General features: G+C 53.9%; 1 protein-coding gene across 7 annotated transcripts; it reads left to right on the forward strand.

Moving 5' to 3' along the window:
• The first annotated feature begins 1421 nt into the window (after positions 1 to 1421).
• CDHR1 (cadherin related family member 1) lies at positions 1422 to 22913 on the forward strand. 7 transcript variants are annotated; one of them, XM_032609127.1, is made up of 18 exons: positions 1422 to 1962; positions 2489 to 2584; positions 3351 to 3496; positions 4217 to 4366; positions 5504 to 5593; positions 6860 to 6946; positions 8277 to 8393; positions 9494 to 9637; positions 10685 to 10762; positions 11012 to 11090; positions 12380 to 12480; positions 15114 to 15317; positions 15827 to 15979; positions 17586 to 17750; positions 18150 to 18217; positions 18736 to 18964; positions 19620 to 19877; positions 20531 to 22913. In XM_032609127.1, exons 1-18 carry the CDS (start codon positions 1908 to 1910, stop codon positions 21086 to 21088), a joined length of 2778 nt encoding a protein of 925 aa, XP_032465018.1. In that variant the 5' UTR covers positions 1422 to 1907; the 3' UTR covers positions 21089 to 22913. The 7 variants fall into 7 exon arrangements, with proteins under 7 accessions (XP_032465018.1, XP_032465015.1, XP_032465017.1 ...); XM_032609124.1 differs by having other exon boundaries at positions 1422 to 2584; XM_032609126.1 differs by having other exon boundaries at positions 1422 to 2584; positions 4316 to 4366.
• The last annotated feature ends 1769 nt before the right edge of the window (positions 22914 to 24682 follow it).

Consider the following 24682-nt stretch of genomic DNA (forward strand, 5'->3'; position numbering starts at 1 on the left):
GTTAAAGTGCATCTTTCCAGCAGACTCACAGATACAGAGAACAAACTAGTGGTTACCAGTGGGGCGAGGGGAGGGGAGAGGGGCAATGTAGGGGTAAGGAATTAAGAGGTACGAACTATTAAGTATAAAATAAGCTACAAGGATATATTGTACAAGACAGGGAAAGTAGCTAATACTTTATAATAACTATAAATGGAGTATAACCTCTAAACATTTTGAATCACTATATTGTACACCTGTAACTTATGTAATATTGTACATCAACTATACTTCAATAAATAAAATAAAATAAAAATAACTGTTATACCTTTTCAAAAAATAACTAAAGCGCACCTTTTCAGTGATAGGGCCAAGCCCGAGGGGATTCAACATGAAGGGTTTTGGTTAATTGGGCCTGAAAATTGCCAAACACTCTGGGACTGCTCACTCATCTTCCCCTTGGCCTGAATCCCTAACTCTTGCTAACAGTAGATGGAGGGGGACTGGCCTGGGGGATGGGGGATGCTCTACTCCTGGGAACGCTCTTGGGGAGGAAATGTTGGGACCCCAGCCTCTCTGGGGAGCACATAAAGGGGTCTTCTCTGTCTGTGGCCACACCCTCCCAAGGATATCCTTGAGAGTGACCAAGCTCAGGCCTGAAGTGTCCGCCCTGTACACCCTGTGAATATAAGGAGAACAGGCTGCTTATTCAACCAGATGCTGGTGTCTGAGCAAGAAAGTGAAGGTCCAGCCCAGGGAAACTTATCAGCAACCAGGAAGGCTCCTGAGCTTAAGTGTTTCTTCCAGCTGTCAGCACCCGGGGCCCCCATAGCAGCGCCTCGCTTGCCTAAGCGTCTTCCAGGGACAGGAAGCTCACCCCTCCTGGGACAGTCCATACCTGTGTTGGCCAGCTCTGTTAGCAAGTCTGTCCCATCACGGGGCTTGAATCTGCTTTCAAACAGTTCGCCCTTCCCTGCAAGGCGTGCGTGGGTCTGCTGCTTCTCCATGGTCACAAGTGGGCACTGCAGATGGGGAGGGAGGCTAGCCTGCTGCCTGGCAATCTCTGCCTTCCACCTGACTAGAGACTTGAAGGCCCTCTCTGCCGTCCACCACACACGTGGACCCCCACTAGTGACCAGACTAGTAATCGGACCCTCTGGGAGAGCTAGCGTGGCCTGGGGGGTGCAGAACAGGAATGGGTTGAGATCTCAGAGAAGTGGTCCTGATAAACCCTCACCATCTGCCCCTTTCCCAACCGCAAATCTCACCCCCAAAGCCTTCAGGGACACATCCCTGGAGTCGATTTGGATTTTTCAGGCCACGCCCTTCCCAGAGTCCACCCACCCCCTTTCTGCCCCGCCCTCATTTCTCCTAGAGACTAGTGGGAGGGATCCTTCCGCGCTGAGGTTGCGCTCTTGCCCTGCCGCTGTTTTACAGTCAGCCTCAAAGAGAGTGGCAAACTCCCTGACAGTCACAGAGGAAGTTCATAAGAAGGGAGAACTCCAGTGGAGCCCAGCCCTACCAGGATTTGCAGACCCGGAAAAAGTCCCAGTTTTCCAGTGCCCTGCGGCCCTGGGGTCCCCTTGGCTCCTGCGCTCCAGACCTGGGGACAGAGGTCGCGGTAGCACAGAGGAATGCCCTCCCGCCCCCCACCCCCGCCCGCTGCTGGGAGCGGGTCGCCTCAGCTCTGCACCCATTAATTGGTCTCGTTCCGCTGCGGGCGGGAGCGCTCCAGCGGCGCCGATCCGAGCCGTGTCATCCGCTTAGCGCCCTCCGCACCTTTCGGCGCTCCCGCCCACGCCCGCCTCCCGCCGCCGCCCCCACCCCACCCCCACCCCGGCTCTGCACTCGTCGCGGACCCAGGGCATGGTCCGTGCTCCGACGCCCGGCCTCGGCTGCGGGGAGCAACAAGACCCGCCCGCGGAGACATGGGGCGCGGCCTGCGGGCCGTCCTGGCCCTGGGGCTGCTGTTCCTCCGCCTGGGTGAGTGGCCGCAGGCCCCGCGGGCCCCGGTAGGGACGAGGGGTGGGTGCTGGCGCCAGCCGGGTGGACCCAGGGACAGTTCTGGACCGTTCACTTCCAGAGTGGGGCTCGGGATGGGGGACGGGGACACGGACTGGGGAAGGGGGATTCTCGCTGCTCTCCGCTTCTTCAGAAGCACAGTCGGAGGTTTGGCAGCTGCCCCGAGGGCTGTGGGAGGGTGTTTCCACTCCCCGTGTGACCTTGACCAGGGCACTGCCCCTCTCTCGGCGAGGTTTCCTAGTCTGCCCATTGATGGGGCTGAGACTGGCCGCTGCCTGAGTTCCAAACGCCCAGATGGTGCGTGTCCCTGACAAGCCGAGCCCAGCCGGAGCCCACGGGAGGAGGTGGCCGTGGGCCCCGGTGGGCGCGCTGGGCTCTGGGACGGGAGCCCTCGCCTGCCCGCGCGTGGGCCAGACGCGCGACCACGCCGGTGCCGAGCTGTCCCTGCGCGTGTTCGGGTGTCCTCTGTTCTGTGTTCTCTTCCTAGCCCAGGCCAACTTCGCCCCCTACTTTTTCGACAACGGGGTGGGCAGCACCAACGGAAACATGGCCCTCTTCAGCCTCCCGGAGGACACTCCTGTGGGTGAGTACGCCTGGCGTCTGCCCCACTTAGGTCTCCCGGAGGGGCGGCCCACGTTCCCCTGGACATAGAGACCGAACCCGTGACTCCCGGGACATCCTGTTAGCGCTCTGAATTCCCCGGGGCAGTTGCAGGAAAGGAGGGCACGGCGGCCGTGGACACCTAAGCTACTAGGCCAGTCCTGGAGACCCAGGTGCCGAGCCCAGAGACAGGGCCGGCCCCAGGGGCAGGCGGCAGTCCTCAGCGCTGGGGCCTTTACCCACTGCGTGACCTTGAGCAAAGTACTAATGTGCCAGAGCCCCAGGGCTCTAGGCTTTAAAATGGCCCCAGAACAATGAACTCAGTGGCATCTGCAGGGAGAGGAGCCGGAGAAGGAGGGAGGTTCACACTTCCTCTCCATCACCTGGTCTGGGAACCCTGAGCAAAAGGACCACTGCAGTGTAAAGGAAGCACCTGCTCAGAATTCCCTGAATAATCCAAGCATGGGGAACAGTGCTGCGCGTGGGTCACCCCTCCACCTTAAGGCTCCTCCCTTTTCCCTCACCCCGCATCCCCAGTCTTGGTTCCTGGGACAGGAGTCATTTCCAGGCAGAGACCCTAGAGGTAGACCCAGCAGCCCTGAAGCCCTCTGTAATCTGTATTCTAGACTACAATCTGTAAAGTGGCAGGTACTAACAGCCATCTGATAGTCGTGGAGAATAAAGAAAAAGAGTAGGAAGCAGCCAGCCGGGATGGGGCCAGCAGTGAGTGCTCAGCTGTCTCTTTCCAGGCTCTCATGTGTACACCCTGAATGGAACAGACCCCGAGGGAGACCCCGTCTCCTACCACATCAGCTTTGACCCCAGCGCTAGAAGTGTCTTTTCGGTTGACCCCAATTTTGGAAACATAACCCTGATTGAAGAGCTGGACAGAGAGGTATGGGGACCTGCGAGGAACATTGCCTGCCAGGCATGTAGACAGACCTCTGTGGGTGGGAAAGTGCCCTAGAGAGCATCCTTGGAGAGCTCCCATAAATCACAGAAAACTCAGCCAGCAGATCAGGGCCGGAAAGACTGGTTTAGAAAGCGGCTCTGAGTTTGGTAAAACTCCTCCCCTCTGTGCCCTCTGAACCTGCGGGTGACAGGGCATGGGCTGTGTTTCCCTCGTGAGATCCCACACCAGGCTGGTGGACCAGGTACCTGGACCTCGGCCGCGGGATGCTGCCAGCTCTGATCCAATGGCAGACTCCACCAGTGCAGAGAAAGGAAAGGGTGGGTCCCGGAGACAGCTGGGGGACACAGCAGAGGAGGTGAAACTGTTCTCCCCTCCCTGTCACCCTACGGGACGTGGGGACCTCGACACCCACCATGTCAAGGGGAGAGCTTGAGACACCACAGACCTGGACCTCTGAGGAGCTGTAGAATATGGAGAGTCAAGGGAGAGATAAGGGGCAAAAAGAGGAAAATTTTTAAATGGATTAATAACCTCTTCCTGGGTCCTCCAGCACACTTGTTAGCATCTCTCATTCTGACAGGGGTGCATTTTCTGTTGGCACCTCCACCCTCTGGGTTTATGAGAACCCCTGATAGGCCAAGCCCCAAAATAAGGTCTCAAGCATGGTCAGAGGCAGCTTTCAGCCACTCCGCCCTGCTCCAGGGCTCCCTTGAAATGCCCGGGCCTCCTCTGATGCACCCAGCCTCCAGGGGTCCCTATGGTGCCTCAGACTCCTGGACACTTCGTCCTTGTGCTTCACAGAGGGAGGACGAGATTGAAGCTATTGTCAGCATTTCTGACGGCCTGAATCTGGTGAGTACGCACTCCAGCCAGCCCCTGGCCGCACGCGGGGCAGGGCTCCCAGCAAACCCAAGCTGAGGTCCAGCAAGATCTGCCCCAACATGCTCATAGGAGAGAGGGGAAGGAAGGGAGAGAGAGCACACCCACATTCCTCAAGCAGTATCTCCTCAAACCTGCTTGCCCATCCATCTCCTCCCGCCTGGCTCTTGGCTCTGCACCATCACCCAAGCTGAACACCTGGGCACCCGACCCCTCCTTCCTCCCCTCCTTCCCCATAGCTGCCACTTTCACCCAGCCCTCACCACTGCTTCCCGGATAATCCTGGGGGCTCCCGTCCCTCCAAGGCTCCCCGACCTCAATCCACATCTGGAGCCATCACTGTGCAGCACAAGACCTGGCCACAGATCCCAGCTCAGAAAGCGCTAGCAGCTGGCCCCCACTGCCCTCAGGGTGGAATCCAAGCTTCACACTGCCATTCAGAGCACCGTCAGACTCACCCGCCTTCTCTCCCACATTCACCCCACCAGCCGTGTAGCCCTAAATCTGCTTCTGCGCTCTGAACCCACGTATGTGCTTCACTATGCCTTTGCCCGTGTTGCTGCTTCTTCCTGACACACCTTCCTCCTCGTTCCCGCTCACCTGACAAAGTGCTGCAGACCTTACTTCTCACACCTCTGTGAGGCCTCCCTGCTGTCATCCACCGCAGGCTGGGTCAGATGCCTCTTCTCTGGGCCTCTGGATGTAGCCCCCTAAACTGGTGCCTTTGCCTAGGCTGGGGCACACGGTACCCTCAGAGTCATGTGGTGCAGGCCCCAGCCCCCAGCGCCCAGCCTGTTGTGGTTGCTGCCCTGAATGACATCACGACTGTTCTTTCATATGTTGCTATTTGCCCACCACTCCACCCTGCAAAATTCACACCGTCAGACTGTGTCTTCTGTCTCCAGCATGGAGCACAGTGCTTGGCACCGGGTAGTTCCTTAACAGTATGGGCTGCATGAATGAATAAAAGAGGGAAGGAAGGAGGGAGGGAGGGGAAGGGAGGGGGAAGGAGGGGGCAGAGACATACACCTAGGGTGTTAGAGGCCATTGTCGCTTTATCACCTGGAAGGTCTCAATGCTCCAACACCTGTCCCCTTTGCCCCTTCTCAGGTGGCGGAAAAAGTCACTATCCTGGTGACTGATGCCAATGACGAGGCACCCAGGTTCATCCAGGAGCCCTACATTGTCCAGGTTCCCGAGGTGAGCAAGGGGCCACCAGGCAGGGCCGATGCACTCCCGCCCCAGGCCTCTGGGCTGCCCTGTGACCTGGCCAAGGGGACCAGGCATTGGAGTGAAGAGCCCTCTCCATCACTCACTACCCTCTGGAGACCCCTCCCCTCTGGAGACCCCTCCCCTCTGTGTCCTCCTGCCACCTCTGTTGCCAGCCCCTCACATTTTTATTCCAAAGGAATGTTCATTGACCATTTTCCATTAGAATTATAATGCACTTCCTTTTTTGGGGGGCACCCTCGCCCCCTGCAGTGAAAATGCCGAGTCCTAACCACTGGACCATCAGGGAATTCCCTATAATGTACTCTTATTGTGAAAATCTGAATTGTACAGAAAAGTAGGGAAAAAAGAGTTTCAGAAACCACCCTTAATCCCTCCAGCTTGAGACAACATTGTTAAATTTGGGGGTATTTCCTCCTCATCATTTTCATGATCATAGGTTCTTGCTTTCTCTTTATTTTACATAGTTGTGACTATACTAAACATATGTTTTCTGTATTCTACTTTTCACTGAATTTATAACATAAGAATTTTCCTCAGTAATTGTAAAGTTGTGGTAACTAAGATTTTAATAGCTTTCCTTGAGTGCATATTCCAGCATTTACTGAACTGTTCCTTTATGTTTGGATATTAAAGATACTTTAAGTTTTTGCCGTCATAAGAAACATCAAACAACAAACTCTGAGCATAAAAGTTCCTTTCTCTAATTGGAATGATTTGAAATTGCTGGGTCAAAGCCTGGGCACCTGTGAGGTGTTGCCAGATTGATTTTCCAGAATGACACCTGTTTGCCTTTCCCCTAGGATGTGAGAAAGGGTTTGTCTCCTGGTTCCTGGCCGACACTGGCCATTCTGGGAGTTTTAAATGTCCGCTAATTCAGTAGGAGAAAGATATTTGCGCTGGCTCTAAACTGGTGATACGGAATATGTCTGTGTTTGTTAACTGTTTACAGTCACTTCATATTTAAAGCCTTTGTCTATTTGGAGCCGTTCTCAGGGGGAGGATGTCTGTTTGTTCCTCCTTTCCTCTGCCCTTTCCTGACCCCGCTCTGACTCCAGTGTGTCTCCTCCATCAAGGCCCCTCCTCCTATTGGATGCTCCCTAGGTCAATCACCACCTTTCACCTCTTTTTCACCCCTCACTTCCCTGACTCCACCTTTCCGTGCCCCTAGACCCCAGTTCCCCGAGCATCTGTCACTGCCCCTGGGACTGACCTTCTGTGGCTGTGACCCCTCAGGACACACCTGCCGGGAGCAGTATCGCCAAGGTCCGTGCAGTGGACAGGGACACAGGTTCTGGAGGAAGTGTCACCTACTTCCTGAAGGTAAGGTGGGACACACAGGAAATAACCAGAGGCCTGGGCTAGCAGGGACACCTGGACAGCCCCCATCTCCATCACTAAAGCCCTTAGGTCAGTGCCTCAACTATTCCCAAAGATTGTCAGAGATGGTGCATCCCACCCAAAGAGGTCTCAGTAAATGCAGGCGTGGGGTGAATAGGTGGGGACCTAAGACTGGCCTGAGAGGAAGCCATCTTCCCCTGACTGGCCCATCCTGGCTCCCTCTGAGTTGACCTGCCTCCCTCTCCCCAGATCTCAGGACCCTCAGCTCTCCCCCCACCAACCCCTCCCCCAGAAGATGGCCTGGGCACTTTGCGCACACACAAAGTAAAAGAAACTTGTCTGAGCCTAGAAGTGTCAATAGGAAAAAAGGCAGAAGGGGCAACTCTCAGAATGAGCAGAGCTGTGACACCTCCACCCTACCCTTGTCCATCCATCCCACCCTGTCGAAGGCGGAGACCCCTCCCCACACCTCCTGCCTTTCCCTGGACTCCTCCGGAACCCACTGCCCTCCTTCCCATGGCTGCTGTTTCTGCAGCATCTTCTCTGCTCTCCACAGTTAATCACTTGCTCTCACCATTTTCAAGGCAGTATAGCTCAGTGGCTAGAGACACAGCTTCTGGAGAAAGCCCCTGGGCTCCACGGGTTCTGAAAAGACTCCACCACTTCCCACGCATGGGGCTTCCATCATTGTATGACTTTCCCAGCTCAGCTTCCTCGTGCGTAAAATGGGCAAGTTGAAGGCGCATCCTCATTGGGTAGTTGTGAGGATTAAATACGTGTCAAGCTCCAACAACAGCTCCTGACACACAGTCACCCCTCTTCAGATTGAGGATTGTCTCCTGTCCCCATCTGACCGCCCCAACCCCCTACCCAGATGCTGCTGACTGACCCACAGTCACTTAATGGAGGGGTTGGAAGATCCCGAAGGCTCTCTCTGTCACTATGGCTTTCAGCCCTCACCTCCTCTAGGTTAGAGCACTCTGCTGACATTTCTGCCTGCTGGAAAACTCCAGGCCAGAGCTTAGCCCCGAGCTGGGCCCCGTTGTTTTCTAGCTGAGCTGAGAAAAGAGCTGAGGCCCTGCTGGAAGGGAACGTCTTTGCTGGACTGAGGGAGAGGGAGGGGAAGCCCAGAGCCCTAGGAAGCGGGGCCCTGGGGGCCGGGAAGACTGAGTGCCCTGAAGTGTGCACCTCAGCCCTGAGACCAGAGTTCGTGTGATGAAGGGAGGACGGTGAAGACCCCCTTTCAGGAAGCAGAGCAGGCGAGGGACCTGGGTCCCTCCCCAAGGCCCAGCCCGCCCCTCGCTCTTTACAGAATCCACACTCCACCAAGTTTTCTGTGGACCGCCACAGTGGTGTACTGCGCCTCCAGGCTGGGGCCACCCTGGACTACGAGAAGGCCTCGGCCCACTTCATTGCTGTGGTTGCCAAGGTAATAGAGAGGGAGGAATGGCAGCACCTGGGCTCTCCTCAGCCTCCGTCAGGGGAAGCTGCCCTTGGATTGGAGCAGCTAGGTTCTACAATTGGGGGGCAGTTCGGGGCAGAAGGTACGATGGGGGAGGGGATGGGGTGCAGCCGCTCGGAATCTCTAATGCGTGGAGCCTGCCCAGACATGGACATATTCCCCAGGGAGGCTGGTGTTTCTGAGCCAGAGAGGGCATATTCCCTCCTGGGAGAGGGCATACGCCCCCTCAGGACTGACAGGCCTGGCTCTCCTCTGTAGGCGCAGGTGGCCGTGCCTGGAGACTCATGGCCCTCACATCCACACAACCTGGCCTCTGGGCACCTCTGTTTCTCTGCCCGGGCTTGCTCACCCTCCTCTTCCTCTCTGTGTGACCGGTTACCCTCTCTGAGCCTCAGTTTTCTCATCTGCCCACCCCGAGACTTCACTAAACTCCTCATACTTCTAAAGCGTGTGCCATGGGATCTGCAACTCAGCAGGTGCTCGGCCAAAGCGGCTGCTCTTTCCTGAGGTCAGGAAGCCCCAGCCGTCCCTCTAAGACCCCCATTTTCTTTTCCAGGAAGGCTCCTGCTGGTCACATATTGGCTACAGGGCATCCCCCTCAGTCTGCACCAGGAGGCTCGTGCCGGGCCTGCCTGCCAGCCACTCCACGAGGGCAGGCTTGGTGGGCGCACAGCTCCATTATACACGCTCAGGCGCGGGTCCACATCATGCTCTTAGCAGGTCCTCAGGAGTGTTTGAGGCTTGGCTCCGGGCTGGGAGAGGGGATTTGGCTCTGACCCCCTCCTCCTCTGCTACTGATCAGACATGATTTCCCTGGAGAGAAACCTAACCCTCTTTCCAAAGGAATGCCTATGAGCACCTACTGCATAGCAGGCACTGATTGAAGACCTTCTTGCATCATCTCATTTAATTTTCCTAACACCCGTATGAGGGCAAAATTATCTCCAGGTGACACGGAAGCAAATGGAAATCAGGGAGGGCAGCCACTAAGTGACAGGAGCCGGATTCTGTGGGAGTCTGCTCAACTCCAGAGCCCAACCTCTCTTCCCTCTCCGACCCTTCCCCAGGATGGCGGAGGGAGGCTGCGAGGGGCCAGCGTGGTGCTCTCGGCCACCACCACGGTCACAGTCAATGTGGAGGACGTGCAGGACATGGCCCCTGTCTTCGTGGGCACGCCCTACTACGGCTATGTGTACCAGGACACCCTTCCGGTGGGTGGCTGCGCCCCTCAGCCCAGTGTCACCTCCGGACACCTCCTGCCCTGTCCTTCGTGCTGCCCGAGGATCCCCCTGCTGGATGGCTGGGCTCGACCCGGACTCGCGAGCCTCAGCTTATGTGGAGGCCGGCTCTGGACCCCTCACTCAGGCCACAAACAGGTCGTTTTGCGTGGGGAAGTAGGCCTGGGAAGAAGTGGCGGCTTGTGTGTGGAGCACGTACCGGGTGCCCAGGCTATGCCAGGCATCTCTTCACTCACTCAAGTTTACGCCAGCCCGGCTGCACATGTCAGCCCTTCAAAAGGGCTGAGAAGAGAGGCTGGGAAGAGAGCTGATGATTTGGTTTAAGTGGCCCTTTCCTCCACCTCGTACAGGAGGTGAGGTGCCTTTCGCTTTCCTCCCTCCAAGCCTGTATAGCCTGGGGCCCCTCAAACTGGTAGTTCTCCCACAGTTTGCTGCCGAATCACCACACCCCTTTTCGGACATCACATGTGGGCCCAGATGGAAGGCTGGCCTCAGCTTCCTCCCCCTTCAGCACAGTCTCCGTCCCTCCTTCCCGCCCCCCCCCCGCCCTCCGCCACCCCTGTGTTTTGTGTTTTGAACTCTCAGGTTCCAGTCCTGGGCCTGGCATCTAGGGGCCGGCCTCCCCTCCACCCCGGAGGCCCCACCATCCTCTACTCAGCCCAGCCCTCTCACCACTGCACCCTTTTCCTTCTGCTGGACACGTGCCCATGGGCCTAACGCCTCCTGCCCTTCTCAGCTCAGCCCAGGCACTGCTTTCGCCGACATCTTTGGTTGATGTCTGCTCCTACACCCAGCACGCCCCTCCACGGGCACGCCCCTCCTTGGGGTGAGCCCATGTGTTTATGTGCCCCCCCAGCCACACCTCCCATGGCCACGGCTCAAGAACTCTCTGTGGAATGGAATTGCATTCTCAATTTTCACTTCCCCGGATTCTGATAATTCCCAACTTTATACAACAATGAAAACATTTACTGAGCACTACTCATGTTCTGGGCCCAAGCTAAGACATCACCTTTTCAGATGCTGGCAGCTGAGTGGTGCAGAAGGGCACAGAATGAGGGAGAGAGAAAGGCCGGGCTGCTCACATGGGGGCTGCAGGTCAGAGCAGGGCGAGGCCCAGACGGTCCTGCTGAGGAGCTAAGCGGGAAGGAGGTGCCAGGGCTGGGGGAGAGGACAGTCAGGAAGTTGCCATGAGGATGAATAGGCCTCGGGGGAGACGGGCCTGAGTAGGGAGACCAGGAGGGGGTGGCAGGCCAGCATCGAGCAGGGCTTGTCAGGTGGGGCAACTTCCCAAAGCCTTCAAACGGCCTCCCAGGGCCACAGGATAAAATCCTTGTTCCCCCCAAGGGCTCAGAGGTCCTGACCGTCGTCGCCATGGATGGAGATCGCGGCAAACCCAACCGTGTTCTCTACAGCCTCGTGAACGGTGAGTCTGGGGCTCGCTGCTGGGCTGCAGCTACAACTCGTTGGGTAACCAGAGTGAGATCCAACCTCTCCAGATCCCAGTTTCCTCATCTATAGGCCAGAAGCACAGGATGCGTGGAGAAGAGTGGCTGGGTCCCTGCAGGAGGCGGCACGTCTCCTTGGGCGTCTGCTTTGGTCCCTGCTTCTCATTATGTCCAGCAACAGGGAGAGATGCATTGGGCAGGGAGGGGCTGGGGGCTGGATACCGAAAGCGGCACAGGTGGTGCCAATTCATGTTCCCACAGGCTCCTGGGCATACCTCGTTAATGGGAAGGGGTGGCAAGATTTCTTATACTCTTTAAATTGCCATGTGTTTTTCTCATTCTTTTAAATGTTTTGGCCTAGAGCATAGAGTTGAATTCAGTGAATTAAATGCATTGATGATTTTGCGTGTGCCTAGTACTAGCCCTGTACATGGGTGAGAAAACTGAGGCTCAGAGAAGCTAAATTATCCCAAGTTCCCATTGGGTTTGAACCTAAGTCTGCTGGCTCTTTCCACAGCTGGGCAGCAACTGAGCAGGAGAAGCCAGCCCTGGGGAGGGCTCTTGAGCCCTCAGTAGCTGGTCCCCTCCAGGGGACCACCACACCTCGTACCTGGTCCCAGACATGCACACATCTCTATACTCTCACTCAGACACCATCACCTCCTCTGACCCTGTCCCTGGAACATGCCTGGTACACACTCCCCTTCCAGCAGCTCACACACGTGCAGATGTGTCCACTATCACACACAGGCATCTCTCCCCAGGCATGCAGACCTCTAACTGCCTTCCCTCCCCTCCACCACTGCAATCCTTCAAACACCTACCGAGTGCCCACACCACACCATCTCCTCTCCTGTCTTCTTGCATCTCCCTCTACTCCTCCCCTTCCAGTCTTTTCCTTTCTTCCCTCCATTATTTTCTCTCCTTCTCTCCATCTCCCATCTCCCTTCCTCTATACCTCTTTATTTCTCCTTTCTCTTTCTACCACACACACACACACACACACACACACACACACACACACACACGAAGCAAAATACTAGAGCATCTGGGAGCCAGAAAGTAGTGAGCTTGAGTCCCAGTTCTGCACTCACTGTGTAACCTTAGATAAGTTACTTAGCCCCTCTGAGACTCAGTTTCCTCATTGGCAAGACACAGATGATAATAGGGGAGACTTGAATGAGATAGCGTCTGAGGAACGTATGGCACCCTGCGCCACCGTGTGGCCTTGTTCAGAACTGCAGGGCACATCTGTCTTCTGTGACAGGCAGTGATGGAGCCTTTGAAATTAATGAGACGTCTGGAGCAATCTCCATCACCCAGAGCCCTGCCCAGCTCCGGAGAGCGGTGTATGAGCTGCATGTACAGGTACCCTCCCACGAGCTTGGCGTTCCCCACCCTTCGGCCCTGGAAGGTTCCAAAGGTGATGAGACCTGGGCTGCCCCCTTACCCCCCAGGGCTCGCAGGATCTAGGGAGGAAGGATCTAGATGTTGCTTCAAGGAGCACCTACAAGAGGTAGTACCTGGCGAGGGGAGCTGTGATGAGGCAGGAGAGGGAAGGATGGAAGCAGCGATGCCATGAACATGGGTAGGACCCAGCAAGTGGAGACTGGTGTTGGGGAGCACTGTTTAGGGTGGGGCAGGCGGAGGCCTTGCAAAGCTAGGAAAGCCCAATGAGCCGAGGCTGGAGGTGAGAGAACATGATGTAGCAGGGGCGCAATGAGGGGTCAGGTGGGACCGGAGCCAAGAGTCCACAGGCAGCACGTAAAGGAGAAACGGTTGGAGCCCAGGTGGTGCCGGAGGAGCAAAGGCCTTGAATACGAGGCATGGGTTTTCCCTGCAACAGGGCCAGCTTTGCGGCCATGCAACCTGTGAGATGACACAGGAGCCACAGTTAGAAGGGTCCCATGCTGGGCTTAATGCTCTGCTCTTGCTGTCTTGAAATTCTCAAGGGGCCCCCTATTTTCATTTTTCACTGGGCCTGCAAACTATGTACCTAGTCCTGCCCAAGAGCAGGGAAGAGCCATGGAAAGGTTTGAGCAGAATTAGAGTCTTGTTAAAAGCTCACTCTGACTGCTCACTAGACCAGTGGGATTCCCAAAATCAGAGAGCTTGGAAAAAAAAAGATTTCCAGGACACACTCCTGAGGATGGGTATTTAGTATGCCTGGGGGAAACCCAGGATTCTGCGTGTTTTGAGCTCCCAGGTGATTCTGGCACCAGTCTCAGCCTGACGTTTGAGAGCACTGGTCCCAGCTTGGGTTTGGAGGGAAGTGGATGAGAGGTAGGGAAGCAAAGCCATCAGCCCAGGTGACAGATGCCGAGGGGCCGTGGGGATGAGCGGAGGTGGAACGGTGAAAATGGACAAACGGCAAACTGTGAATGAGATTCCACAGAATGGGGCCGTGAAGGGTGGGGGAAAGGAGAGGGAGGGATGCATCTAGGGTGGTACCATGCCATCACAAACACAGGTGAGAAGGCAAGTTGAGTAGGATGGGCATGAGGCATTCTGGTGCCTCGGGGACATTCAAGTTGAAACATCCAAACTTGAGGGTAACAGGTTTGGACTTCAGGGCAGACAGCATCAACATACAGGTAGCTGTGAAAGGAGGGGAGGGCATGAGGCCACCCAGAGGAGGGCTGGGGGGAGAGAGGAGCCACCAGCTCAGAAGGCCACTGCGGGAGCACCCCAGGATAAGAGTGAGGAAGAGGGAGATGCCAGGGAAGGAGAGACCAGGGGTCAAGTCCAACCTGCAAAGTGGAGCCACTTTAGCCAAGGGGACAGCACACTTGGAAGGGGGAGGGGGAGCGGGCAGTGCCACCTGCAGCATGGAAGTCAGTGTGAAGTATCTGAGTTGGGGACGGGCTGAGCATTGAATGGGAGGAAAGGGGGCAGAGGGCACAAACTTCTACCAAAGAAGAGTTAGGAAGCAGCTAGTGTGTGATGGAGTAGAGGCCAGGGAGGGTCATTTGAGGATAGGTAATACCAGACATGCTTATAGGAGAGCGGAAAGAAGCCCTTGCAGGGCCTCACATGGTGTTTGCCACCCGTTCCTGAGGTGCTTGTGGACTCTTGGCCCTGGCCTTGCAGCCTGTATTTGTCATCCACTGCTGCATTGCCACACCTCCTCTCCCTGCAGCCTCCCCCTGGGCAAGTGGACACGAGTGCAGAACATGGTAAAGCTAGGGTTTGAACCCACATCTGGCTGCAAAGAGAGGGCAGTGCGGTGAGGTGGAGAGAGCACTGCCTAAGGAATCAGACACATCTACCTTCTTCCTAGTCCAGCTGTGTGACCCCAGGTGACTGCCTCCTTCCTCTTGCCTCATCTGTAAAACGGGACAAGTAATAGCCCTATACTAGTTTCCTATGACTGTTGTAACATATCACCACAAATGTAGTGTCTTAAGACAACACACATTTGTATCTTGCAGTTTGTGAGTCAGGAGTACAGAGTCAGCTTAGCTGGGTCCTCAGTTTCAAGGTCTCTCACGTAGCTGCCAACAAATTTTCAGCCAGGACTGGGTTCTCATCTGAAGGCCCAACTGGAGGAGGGCTAGCGTCCAAGCTCACATGGTTATTGGCAGGATTTAGTACCTCATGGGCTGTCAGACTAAGAACCTCTGTTCCTTGCTGGCTGTTGGCTACACATCACCATTAGTTCCTAGGAACACAGGCCTCTTCAACACAGCTGTTTGCTTCATCCAAGCCAGCAAAAGATAGATATAGATAGATATCTTCTATCTATCTAGAAGATAGAAGTTATGACCTAATCTAATCACTTATCAGTGATTAGATTAATCTAATCACAAATTAGTAACCTAATCACTAAGTGCTATCTCATCACCTCTGCCATATTCTATCAGCTTGAAGCATGTCACTAGGCCAGGCCACACTGAAAAAGAGGAGATTACATAAGGGCACGAATACCAGGAGGCAGGGATCATTGGGGCCATCTTGGAATCAGCCTGCCACACAGCCATAGCCACCTGTCCCCACCCCAGGTGGCTGAGGTCAGCTCTGCAGGGACCCCAGCTGCCCAGGCCATGGCCCCTGTCACCATCCGGATCGTGGACCTCAACAACCATCCACCGACATTCTATGGAGAGAGTGGACCCCAGAACAGATTTGAGCTGTCCATGTATGAGCACCCGCCCCAGGGGGAGATCCTGCGGGGCCTCAAGATCACTGTCAATGACTCAGACCAGGTATGTGGTCCTGCCCTCGACTCTGTCTTCCTGCAAACCACATGGGACCAAGTCCCAAAGCTGAGCCTGCATGAGCCTTTCCTGCTGATGTTCACAGGGGCCTGGAGAGTCACAAAATGAATGACGCAAGAGTGGGTAACCAAGAGAGAGAGGAGGGAGGGTAGATAATCAAAGACCAGCTGCTTGGCCTAAATATATTCACAATCAATTAAGAGGAAAAAGCCAGTCAAATGCAAGCACCTCTGCGTCTGACCCTCCAGACTTTGCAGATGTGGCCTGTGGCCTCCTGTGCCCGGCTCAGGGCTAGGCTTTCTGTGCTTGTTTCCTTGCTGAGTCTTCATAGTCTGCTCGACCCTTCTGATTCTTCATCACCTCCCCTATAGAAAGAAGTAATAATACTCACCTCCCGGGGTCAAGGGCACGTGAAGGCTCCTTGCACAGCGCGACTATCTAATGAGTTTCTGTTCTCATCCATCTTCCCTGTTTCCTTTCTCCAAACTGTTGTCCAGGGAGCCAATGCCAAATTCAACCTGCGGCTGGTGGGACCCGGGGGCATCTTCCGAGTGGTCCCCCAGACGGTCCTGAATGAAGCCCAAGTGACGATCGTTGTAGAGAACTCAGCCACCATTGACTTTGAAAAGTTCAAAGTGTTAACCTTCAAGGTAGGTGATGCTTTGCACTACCCTGAATGGGGGGTCACAGCAGCACCTAGATTCATTCCTAAGGGGTCCCTTGTCACACTCTGCCCCTCCTGGCCCTGCTCCTTTCCTCTCAGTTTCTCTGCCCCTCCTGCTGATTTGAGGAGTAAGTGGAAAAGGGAGAAGAAGAATCACGACACAAGACCCTTCTCATACTGCACACAGCCTCACTGAGCTCCCGCTTCTCAACTACGACTGTCCCCAGGAGTGCATGGAGGGGTGTCCAAAGAAAAACTACCAATACAATGTGCCGTGTGAATAGATTGAGAGAAGAAAACTATTTGATCCTCAGGATAGATGTTTTCTCATACACATTTGACATACGTCACCTATTCTGTTAAAAACTTTAGCAGGAGATGAAAAATATACTCCTTTGTGCTTGTAATTATTTAAAATGATAAACATAAATACATAATGCATATTATACATAAATATATAATTTATATTAATAAAAAGGAAAAATACTTTGTTGGTATTTTTTAAATTGTTTTAATTATTTATGATTATAAATGCATAGACACCGATAGCTAGCATCGTGTTTAAAAGTGAAATTCTACACAACATTGTAAAGCAACTATACTTCAATCAATCAGTCAGTCGATAAAAGTGAAATTCTAAAAGCATTCTATGAAGTCAGGAACAAAACGTGGATAACTGCTCTCACCGCTATTCTTTAACACTATTCCTAGAATAACATTATTCCTGGATTAAAAAAAGGAAACAAAAGGTACGAACATTAGAAAGGAAGAGATAAAAATTATTATTATCATCATTATTTTAGACGATGTGATTGTTTGCTTAGAAAAATCTAAAAGAAATGATCGAAAAACTGTTAGACACAGCAAAGTTGCTAATATGTTTGATTATAAAGTTGATACACAAAACCTAATAGTTTTCCTACGTACAAAAAACAGCAATGAGAATAATGGAATAAGAGAGCACTTGTACAGTGACAACTAATAGATAAAATTTCTAGGAATTACCATAACAAATATGCAGCATCTAAATGACAAAAAATGCACAAATTTAACAAAAGGACATAAAGAAGGCAAGAAATATAAAGACACACCTGTTTAAAAATGCGAATTCTCGTCAATTAATAAAGAATCACACCACCTCAATTAAGTCTTACCCAGAATTTCCTTAGGGGAGGAGGGAGGGGGCTTGACACAATTATACTGGTTTTTATCTGGAGAAATAAACCTGAATAGTCAGGAAATTCAGGTAAAAAGAATATGAGGCAGGAACTTGCTCTAACAGATATTAAAGTATATTATGAAGCAAAATAGTTTTTTTAATGGAAGTTTAAAACAAAGGAATATGCAAATCAGTGGAGCAAAAGAAATTGGTCCCAATGCAAATGGCAACCATAAGGAAACGGGCATTGCGGTCAGTGGGGAGGGAAATGATGTGTGCCTTAGAGGTGCCCCCTGCAGGTGGGGGCAGGCATAGCTGGCTGGCTGCTGAGAAAACGGGAGACAAGGCAGGGATGGTACTGAGACGGGACGTGGCAGGCTCTCTGCAGAGCGACTGCCACCCAGACAAGTCCTCCTTTTCCTTCCTTCCCCAGCTCCTGGCCATCGAAGTGAACACCCCAGAGAAGTTCAGCTCCACAGCGGACATCGTGATCCAGCTCCTGGACACCAATGACAATGTCCCCAAGTTCACCTCCCACTACTACATTGCCAGGATCCCCGAGAATGCCCCAGGGGGCTCCAACGTGTTGGCTGTCACAGTGGGTTGGGGCTGACCCAGGGACTGGGGGTGAAGGGGGCCTTGTGAAGTCAGACAAACTGGGGCTCCAGTTTGAATCGCGAAGCCCACACTCACTGGCTGTGTTCTTAGACAAGCTACCTGCCCTCCCTGAGCCTCAGTTTCTTCCATACAGTGGGAATAACAGCACCTCACAGGACTATAATGAGGACATATAATGAGAAATACAAGGCCTTCCAGATCTGGTTCCTCCAATACTTGAGATCTCCTAGGGCGAAACTAGGGCTCCAGAGCAGGGCTCCAGATCAGTTTCTCCCCAGCTGGGCAAATCCCCCAAATCCTTGTTTTGCCATTGAAAGCAAGAGCTGCCAACATGCCCTGACAAAGGGGCAGGGGCCACTGGGAGCTTTCTCTCTTCCAGGCCGTCGATCCAGACACAGGTCCCTGGGGTGAAGTCAAATACTCCATCTATGGATCCGGGGCAGACCTGTGAGTAGATCCAGAATCCCGGACAGGACCTCAGGCAAGGGATTTGGGAGGCTGAGAGTGGAGGAGGATCTGTGCTAAAGGCAGGAGGAGCCTGGGAAGAGCAGGACCTGGGTCGGGGAGGCGAGCCTGGGCACAAGGAATGGAGGGGAGCTGTAGAGAGCCTGGCGTCGAGATGTGGGGACCCACCAGGTGAGGTGAGTCTGAGAGCAGAAGGGACATCATTATGGCCTGGAGCTGGGGCTCGTGGCCCTGGGGGCCAGGCAAGCAGTGCTGGGCTAGGAAGGGGCAGGTCGCGGGAGGAGAGGGAAGGGCTGTGACTTGGGTTAAGTTCTACATTGGTAAGACTGCTAAGTAGGAGGGTGGTCCTTCGGGATGCCTTGGGGAAGCTGCCTGGTGCATTACCGCCCCTTCCTGTAGGCGGCTCCTTACCGCAGGCGTGTGTGCACCTCTGTGAGTGTACACGCATGTACGTGAGTGTGCTTGTGCACACCCTTGCCTGCGCTGTCTGTGCCCAACAGCTTCCTGATCCACCCATCCTCTGGGATCATCTACACCCAGCCCTGGGCCAGCCTGGACGCCGAGGACACTGCCAGGTACAACTTCTACGTGAAGGCAGAGGACATGGAGGGCAGGTACAGCCTAGCCGAGGTGTTCGTCACGCTGCTGGATGTCAATGACCACTACCCCCAGTTTGGAAAGCGCGTCCAGGAGAAGACAATGGTGCTGGGGACCCCAGTCAAAATTGAGGTGGGCTTCGAAGGTAGCTGAGGTCCCGTAAAAGTCTTGTCCCTGCAACTGCAGGCGGCACTGTAGCATAAGAATTTCTTTTAAAATATACTGGATTCCTGAAATAAGCAAGGGTTTTTAAGGTACTTTATATACCGTCATCCCCACCTCAACCCAGAAGTAACCTCTGAGAAAGAAGATATTTTTGCCACTTTACACATAAAAAAAAATTAAGGCTCAGGCAGGTTGCATGTTTGGTTTGCCTGAGTTCACACAGCTGGTCTGCCTGCCTTTACAGCACCGCTTTCCCTGCTGCACTGCCTTCCCGATACGGAAAAAGCATGAACCCTGGAACCCAACAGACTTGACTCTGGATCCCAGCTCCCCTCCTTCTACCTCTCCATCCTTAGACAAGTCACTCCGCCTCCAGGCTTTTGTTTTTTGACAATACTGGACTGCCTAGACTTGTTCAGAGAATGAATTGCTACAACACACAAAGAGAGCCAAGCGCAGACCCACCCTGGCTCATTCAATTCCTCTCCCAGCTCCATTCACTCAAATAGGATTAGGACCATTTCCCTTCAGCCCAGCCAGCTCTATATGACGTGTTGGTTGAGCCAGGGTACACAAGTATCGCCCTCAAAGCCCAGCTCTGTCTGTCCCTCTCTGTGCACAGGCCACAGACCAGGACGCAGAGGAGCCCAACAACCTGGTGGACTATTCCATCACCCACGCAGAGCCAGCCAACGTGTTCGACATCGATACACACACGGGGGAGATCCGGCTCAAGAACTCCATCCGCTCCCTGGATGCCCTGCACAACATCACACCCAGCGGGGACCACACGTGGTCACTAGAGGTGCAGGCCAAGGACCGCGGCTCCCCATCCTTCAGCACCACGGCCTTGCTCAAGATTGACATCATAGACACTGAGGTGGGTACGGAGCCGTGATCTGCGGGGGAGTGGGGGGGAGGGCCAGAGGGCCAGCTCAGACCTCACTGCAACATGGCCAGAGGGAGAAAGACCACCTTCCTCCAAAGACACCCACCCAATTCTCTTGAAGACCACCTGTGCCATCAAACACACAGGCTTTGAAGTCAGCTCGAAATCCTAGTTTCAACACTTTGTGATGGTGTGACTTTGGACTTTGCTAAGCCTCCACTCCCTTTCTGTAAAATGGGACTAATGATGCCTCCTTCACATGGGTGTCGAAAGGCAGAAGTAAAATCATTATGTGTAGTTCTCAGTTCAGGGTCTGGCAGGAAGTCATCACTTAAGAGGTTCCTAATGCACTTGGGCAAACGTGACACACACTCCCCCCAATCAAAGGAAAGCAGTAGCACTAATGCAGGAGTTCTTCATCCAGAAGAGGTGCTTGCATCTTGCTCTCTCTGTGTGCATTTTCCTGCAGAGGTGCATGCATTGTGTTTTCTCTGTGTGCATTTTTTCTGCAATGAAGCCCATAGTGCTCAGCAGATTCTCCAAGGGATGCCTGACCCCAGAAAGCTTAAAAACCATCAGGCTTACGGCCCCTGCTCTGTCCTCCGGGGACGAGGCAGGAGCAGCCGAATGCATCTTTCTTCCAGATGCTGTCCCGAAACCCCATGGCTGCCTTCCTGATGCAGACCAAAGACAACCCCATGAAGGCCGTGGGTGTGCTGGCCGGCATCATGGCCATTATTGTGGCCATAACCGTCCTCATCTCCACCGCCACCTTCTGGCGCAACAAGAAGTCCAACAAGGTCCTGCCGGTGCGGCGTGTGCTCCGCAAGCGGCCCAGCCCTGCACCCCGCACCTCCGGCATCAAGTGGCTCAAGTTCAGAAGGACCAAGGCCGCTGACAAGTTTGTGCTCAGAGAGGATCCTCCCAATGAGAACTGCAACAACAACAGCCTGGGAAGTGCACCGCCCCCCAAAGTCCCCGCTCCCCCTCCACCACCCAGCGTGGCACCCAGCATGGGACCAGCCCATTGGATGGTGCCTACAGTCTCTGGCTCACTCGCCCCTCAGCAACCCCATCCATCACCAAAACCCAAGGCCTTGGCAAAACACAAGGCTGCGGGAAGACCCGTCCAGTCAGCTCTGGTCTCTGAGCTCAGGCAAAAGTTTGAGAAGAAGAATGTGCATAGCGAGGCTTACTTCTAGAACGTGTCCTGTGGTCCTTCTCTCCCAACCCGATTGCCCAGCTGCTTGGGCCATACTCCCCAGCTCTGCCCCTTAGGGTCACCCCTGTTTTGTGCAATGGTGTAACCCCCATATCCAGGGCTCAGGACAGTGCCTTGGGCGAGGAATTTCTTTCTCTGGTTATGGATGCAATTGGCAAATACTTTCCCATCACCCAGACCCTCGGCACAGCTTCGATGCTGCCTGTTCTGCAGAGGCTGGGAGTTGACGAGGAGCCAGATCTATGTCTTCTACTCACCAACCCCAGATCTCACAGTGTCTCTTGGGTCCTGCTGGGGCCCCAGCTTTCTCAGTCCAGGAGCAGGGCCCTGGCCACATGTGACAAGGTCAACTAGAACCTGGATCCTGAAGTCTTCAGCTAAGAACAGGAGCAGAAAAAGGGGGTTCAGTGCTGACTAAGGTTGAGGGTCAGCGAACCTTGCAGGCTGTAGGAGACCAAATGCAGCAGGGGAGGGCAAAGATGCACCGAAAACTCACGCTGACTGTGGACCTGTGCCTAAAAGCCATTGGAAGGTGGAGGACGGTGTCTGGGCAGAGACTGTGGGCCCCTGCTATGCCCACATGGGCCTGCCCTGGTCCCAGAAATAGCTGGAGCCACGCTGGCAGCCCTAGAGATATCCGGAAAAGCATCAAGTCCCCTTAGGAGCTGTCCCACCAGAAGTCCTTGAAGAGACAGTGCAGGGCTGAGATCTGGGGAGACTTCCATTTTTATCCAGCTCTTCTACTCACATGCTGTAACCTTGGGAAAGCTGTTTAAACTCCCTGCTCTGCTCTTTCTCATCTGGAAAATGAAGAAAGTGAATCTGCCTCATTCATGGGTCTGGGGCGAGGATCAAAACAAGTAGTAGCGACAGGGGCTTTAACCAAGTGCAAAGCAGCACAAATGCAAAGTATTTTTCCACAGCCCAGTTCTCTGGGGTGCAGCTCTTCCACAAAGTATTGGGAGCCCCTCAGCTATTCTTCCAAGCACCCCCCAGGAGGCGCTGTGCTGGGTGAGGGCACTGCCACTGATCCACCACAGCCCGAGCTGGGTGATGGCATAGCTTCCCTTCCATGTCTCCTCCCTCCCCACCCCCCACCCCCCAACTACATCCCCTGTGCAGCCCAGGACAGCCATTGTCAGAGAGGGCCAGAGCTGGGCAGCACATCCAGCCAAGGCTCCATTTTGCCAAGACGACGAAAATGAGTTCCCTAGAGGACTGATTGCCAGAGGCCACATAGCAGTTTGGCGGCAGGGAGCTCATTTGAGGGCTCCCGGCCCCTCAGCATGTTTGTGTAGCTGGGGCACACCTCATCAGCTTGTGACCACGGCCTCCAGCAGAGACGACATGCAGGCCTCTATTAATGCAAAGAAGTTCCGTCTGACTTTAAGGAAATCTGCCAAGAGGAAGTCTAAACGTGTGCCCAGAGAGAGAAACGGAACAATTCTTTGTGTTTCGCTCCACTCACTAATAACCTCTCTAGAATATGTCCGTGATTTTATTTAAACAGATTACATGCACATGTGGTTTTCTTGATTTTTGAGTTGGTGTTTGAAGGTGTGTTACTCAGATGTGCCAGTGTGCAGGCTTCTTGCCAGGGTTTCTGCAGTCCACAACCCAAGCTGTATTAAGGGTTGGGCTCTAACAAGCCAGGAGCCCAGACTGAACAAACAGGTACAGGTTTCAGGACAGGGCTGTGCTGGATCACGTTTGCCCTCCATAGGCAATGCAGCACCCTTACGACTTGCATGCAGTTAACCTCTTTTGTAAATGGTAAATAAAATCTGTTAACCAAAAGCCAAGCTGACCTCTGGCTGCCTGCTTAGCATCAGTGTTAGCTGACTTGTACAGACCAACTGTCCCGACAGCCAAGCTCAGCCTGCTGCCTGGCTCCTTTGATGGATCCATCCCCCGACCCCCAGATCCGACTGTGGGGGGCTGCAAAATTTTGTTCAACTTGCCACGCATACATCTGTAACAGCAACACGCCTGTGGGGCTTGTCTACCTGAGTGTGGCTTATCAGAGCCTGGATGAGCAGGACACACCTCAGCAGGGCTGCTTGGGGAGGAATGGCAACTGCAGCTAAAATTAATTATCTCCCAGCCCAGCCCAGCGAGGGCAGGAATTGGGAGGCCTGGTATAGGCAATGAAAGCCCAGGAAGCAGTGCTGTCTCTGGGACATGAAGGCCCCTGGGCTGGAAGCTCAGGTCAGTATCAAGGCCCAGGGGTGGGGAATGGGGGCTCCAGGACAAGCCCAGGAACTTGAACCAAAGGAGAGGCAATCGTGGAAACTGGGCATGTGAGCAACTCTTGTACTGGGAAGCATGGGGAAAGTGCCTAGTTGCCAGCACCAGCCACATTGAGAAAGAGGAGGAAGCTGTGGCTAACACCAAGGGACTAGCAAATGTGGTGGCCCTGGAGGGGACCCTCTGGACAGTGGGAGTGAGGCCAGGCCAAGTGCTACTGCATTAGGGAACAGTGTGGGCCAAGGGACTGCCTGCCCAGCCACACTAAGACAGGCACAATGTTAGACCTCAAGGTAAAGAGCTGGGAGGCAGGGATAACAGATTGGGTGGGCTCTACCACTCCTGGGCCCCAAGGATGGATGGGCAACCAACAGATGTGACTCCAAGACGTCTGTAGAACAGTGTGTGCTTTTTTCCTGTTGTTGAGCTCAGACTTTCTAGTTACATGAAATAACATCGTGCTCGGGAATTCCCTGGCAGTCCAGTAGTTAGGACTCCGTGCTCCCACTGCAGGGGGCACGGGTTCGATCCCTGGTTGGGGAACTAAGATCCCACAAGCTGCGTGGTGTGGCCGAGAAAACAAAAACAAAACAAACATTGCTCTTTACAGTCTGACAGCCCTGGGTCTGAATCCTGGTTCTGCCACCTAAGTGTGACTTGGGACAAGACACCGAGCATCCCCGGGGCTCACTTTCCTCATTAGTACAGGATGCAAAAAATCACTGCTATGAGGATGACAAGAGCTAATCTATGCAAAGCACCTGCCACCAGCTTTGTTTCTGCTGATACAAGCTCAGGAGACAGGCGCTACTCTTAGCTGTACACGAGGGCATTTGAGGACGGCTGACGGTCCCATGCTGGAGCATCATACCCTGAGGAAAGGATTTCTTCTGCTCTTCCTTACCTCCAGGATGTTTCCACCCTCTGATAGGAGAAGAGAGGAGAGTGGACCAGGAGGCAGGTGGGGGAGGGCGGGGCAGACACCACAACATCTGTGATCTTTGCAGCCCTACAGATTGTGTTTGAGCATCTATGCTCCCAGGGAGTTAGGAACCAATGAGACTGCCCCTAAGAGGACCCATGGGACTCTGTACTGAACAGCTGTCCCCCAGAGTCCAGCTGGCGAAGTTTGGCAAGAGCTGGGCAGGAGCCGGAGTCTCCTGGTTCTCTGACGACCGGACGCTTTTTTAAAATTAATTTTTATCAAAGTATAGTTGATTTACAAAGTCATGTTAGTTTCTGCTGTACAGCAAAGTGAATTAGTTATACGTATACATATAGCCACTCTTTTTTAGATTCTTTTCCCATAGGTCATTACACAGTATTG

The sequence above is a fragment of the Phocoena sinus genome, chromosome 16, assembly GCF_008692025.1.
Source record: "Phocoena sinus isolate mPhoSin1 chromosome 16, mPhoSin1.pri, whole genome shotgun sequence".
Lineage (NCBI taxonomy): Eukaryota > Metazoa > Chordata > Mammalia > Artiodactyla > Phocoenidae > Phocoena > Phocoena sinus.

Excerpts from the sequence above, each read along its gene's own strand:
- CDHR1 (XM_032609124.1), top strand. The coding sequence starts at position 2,296 with ATGGTGCGTGTCCCTGACAAGCCGAGCCCAGCCGGAGCCCACGGGAGG. Across the intron at positions 10,763-11,011 it reads TGCTCACATGGGGGCTGCAG|GGCTCAGAGGTCCTGACCGT; the intron begins GTCAGAGCAGGG and ends GTTCCCCCCAAG. Across the intron at positions 15,980-17,585 it reads TCAAAGTGTTAACCTTCAAG|CTCCTGGCCATCGAAGTGAA; the intron begins GTAGGTGATGCT and ends TTCCTTCCCCAG.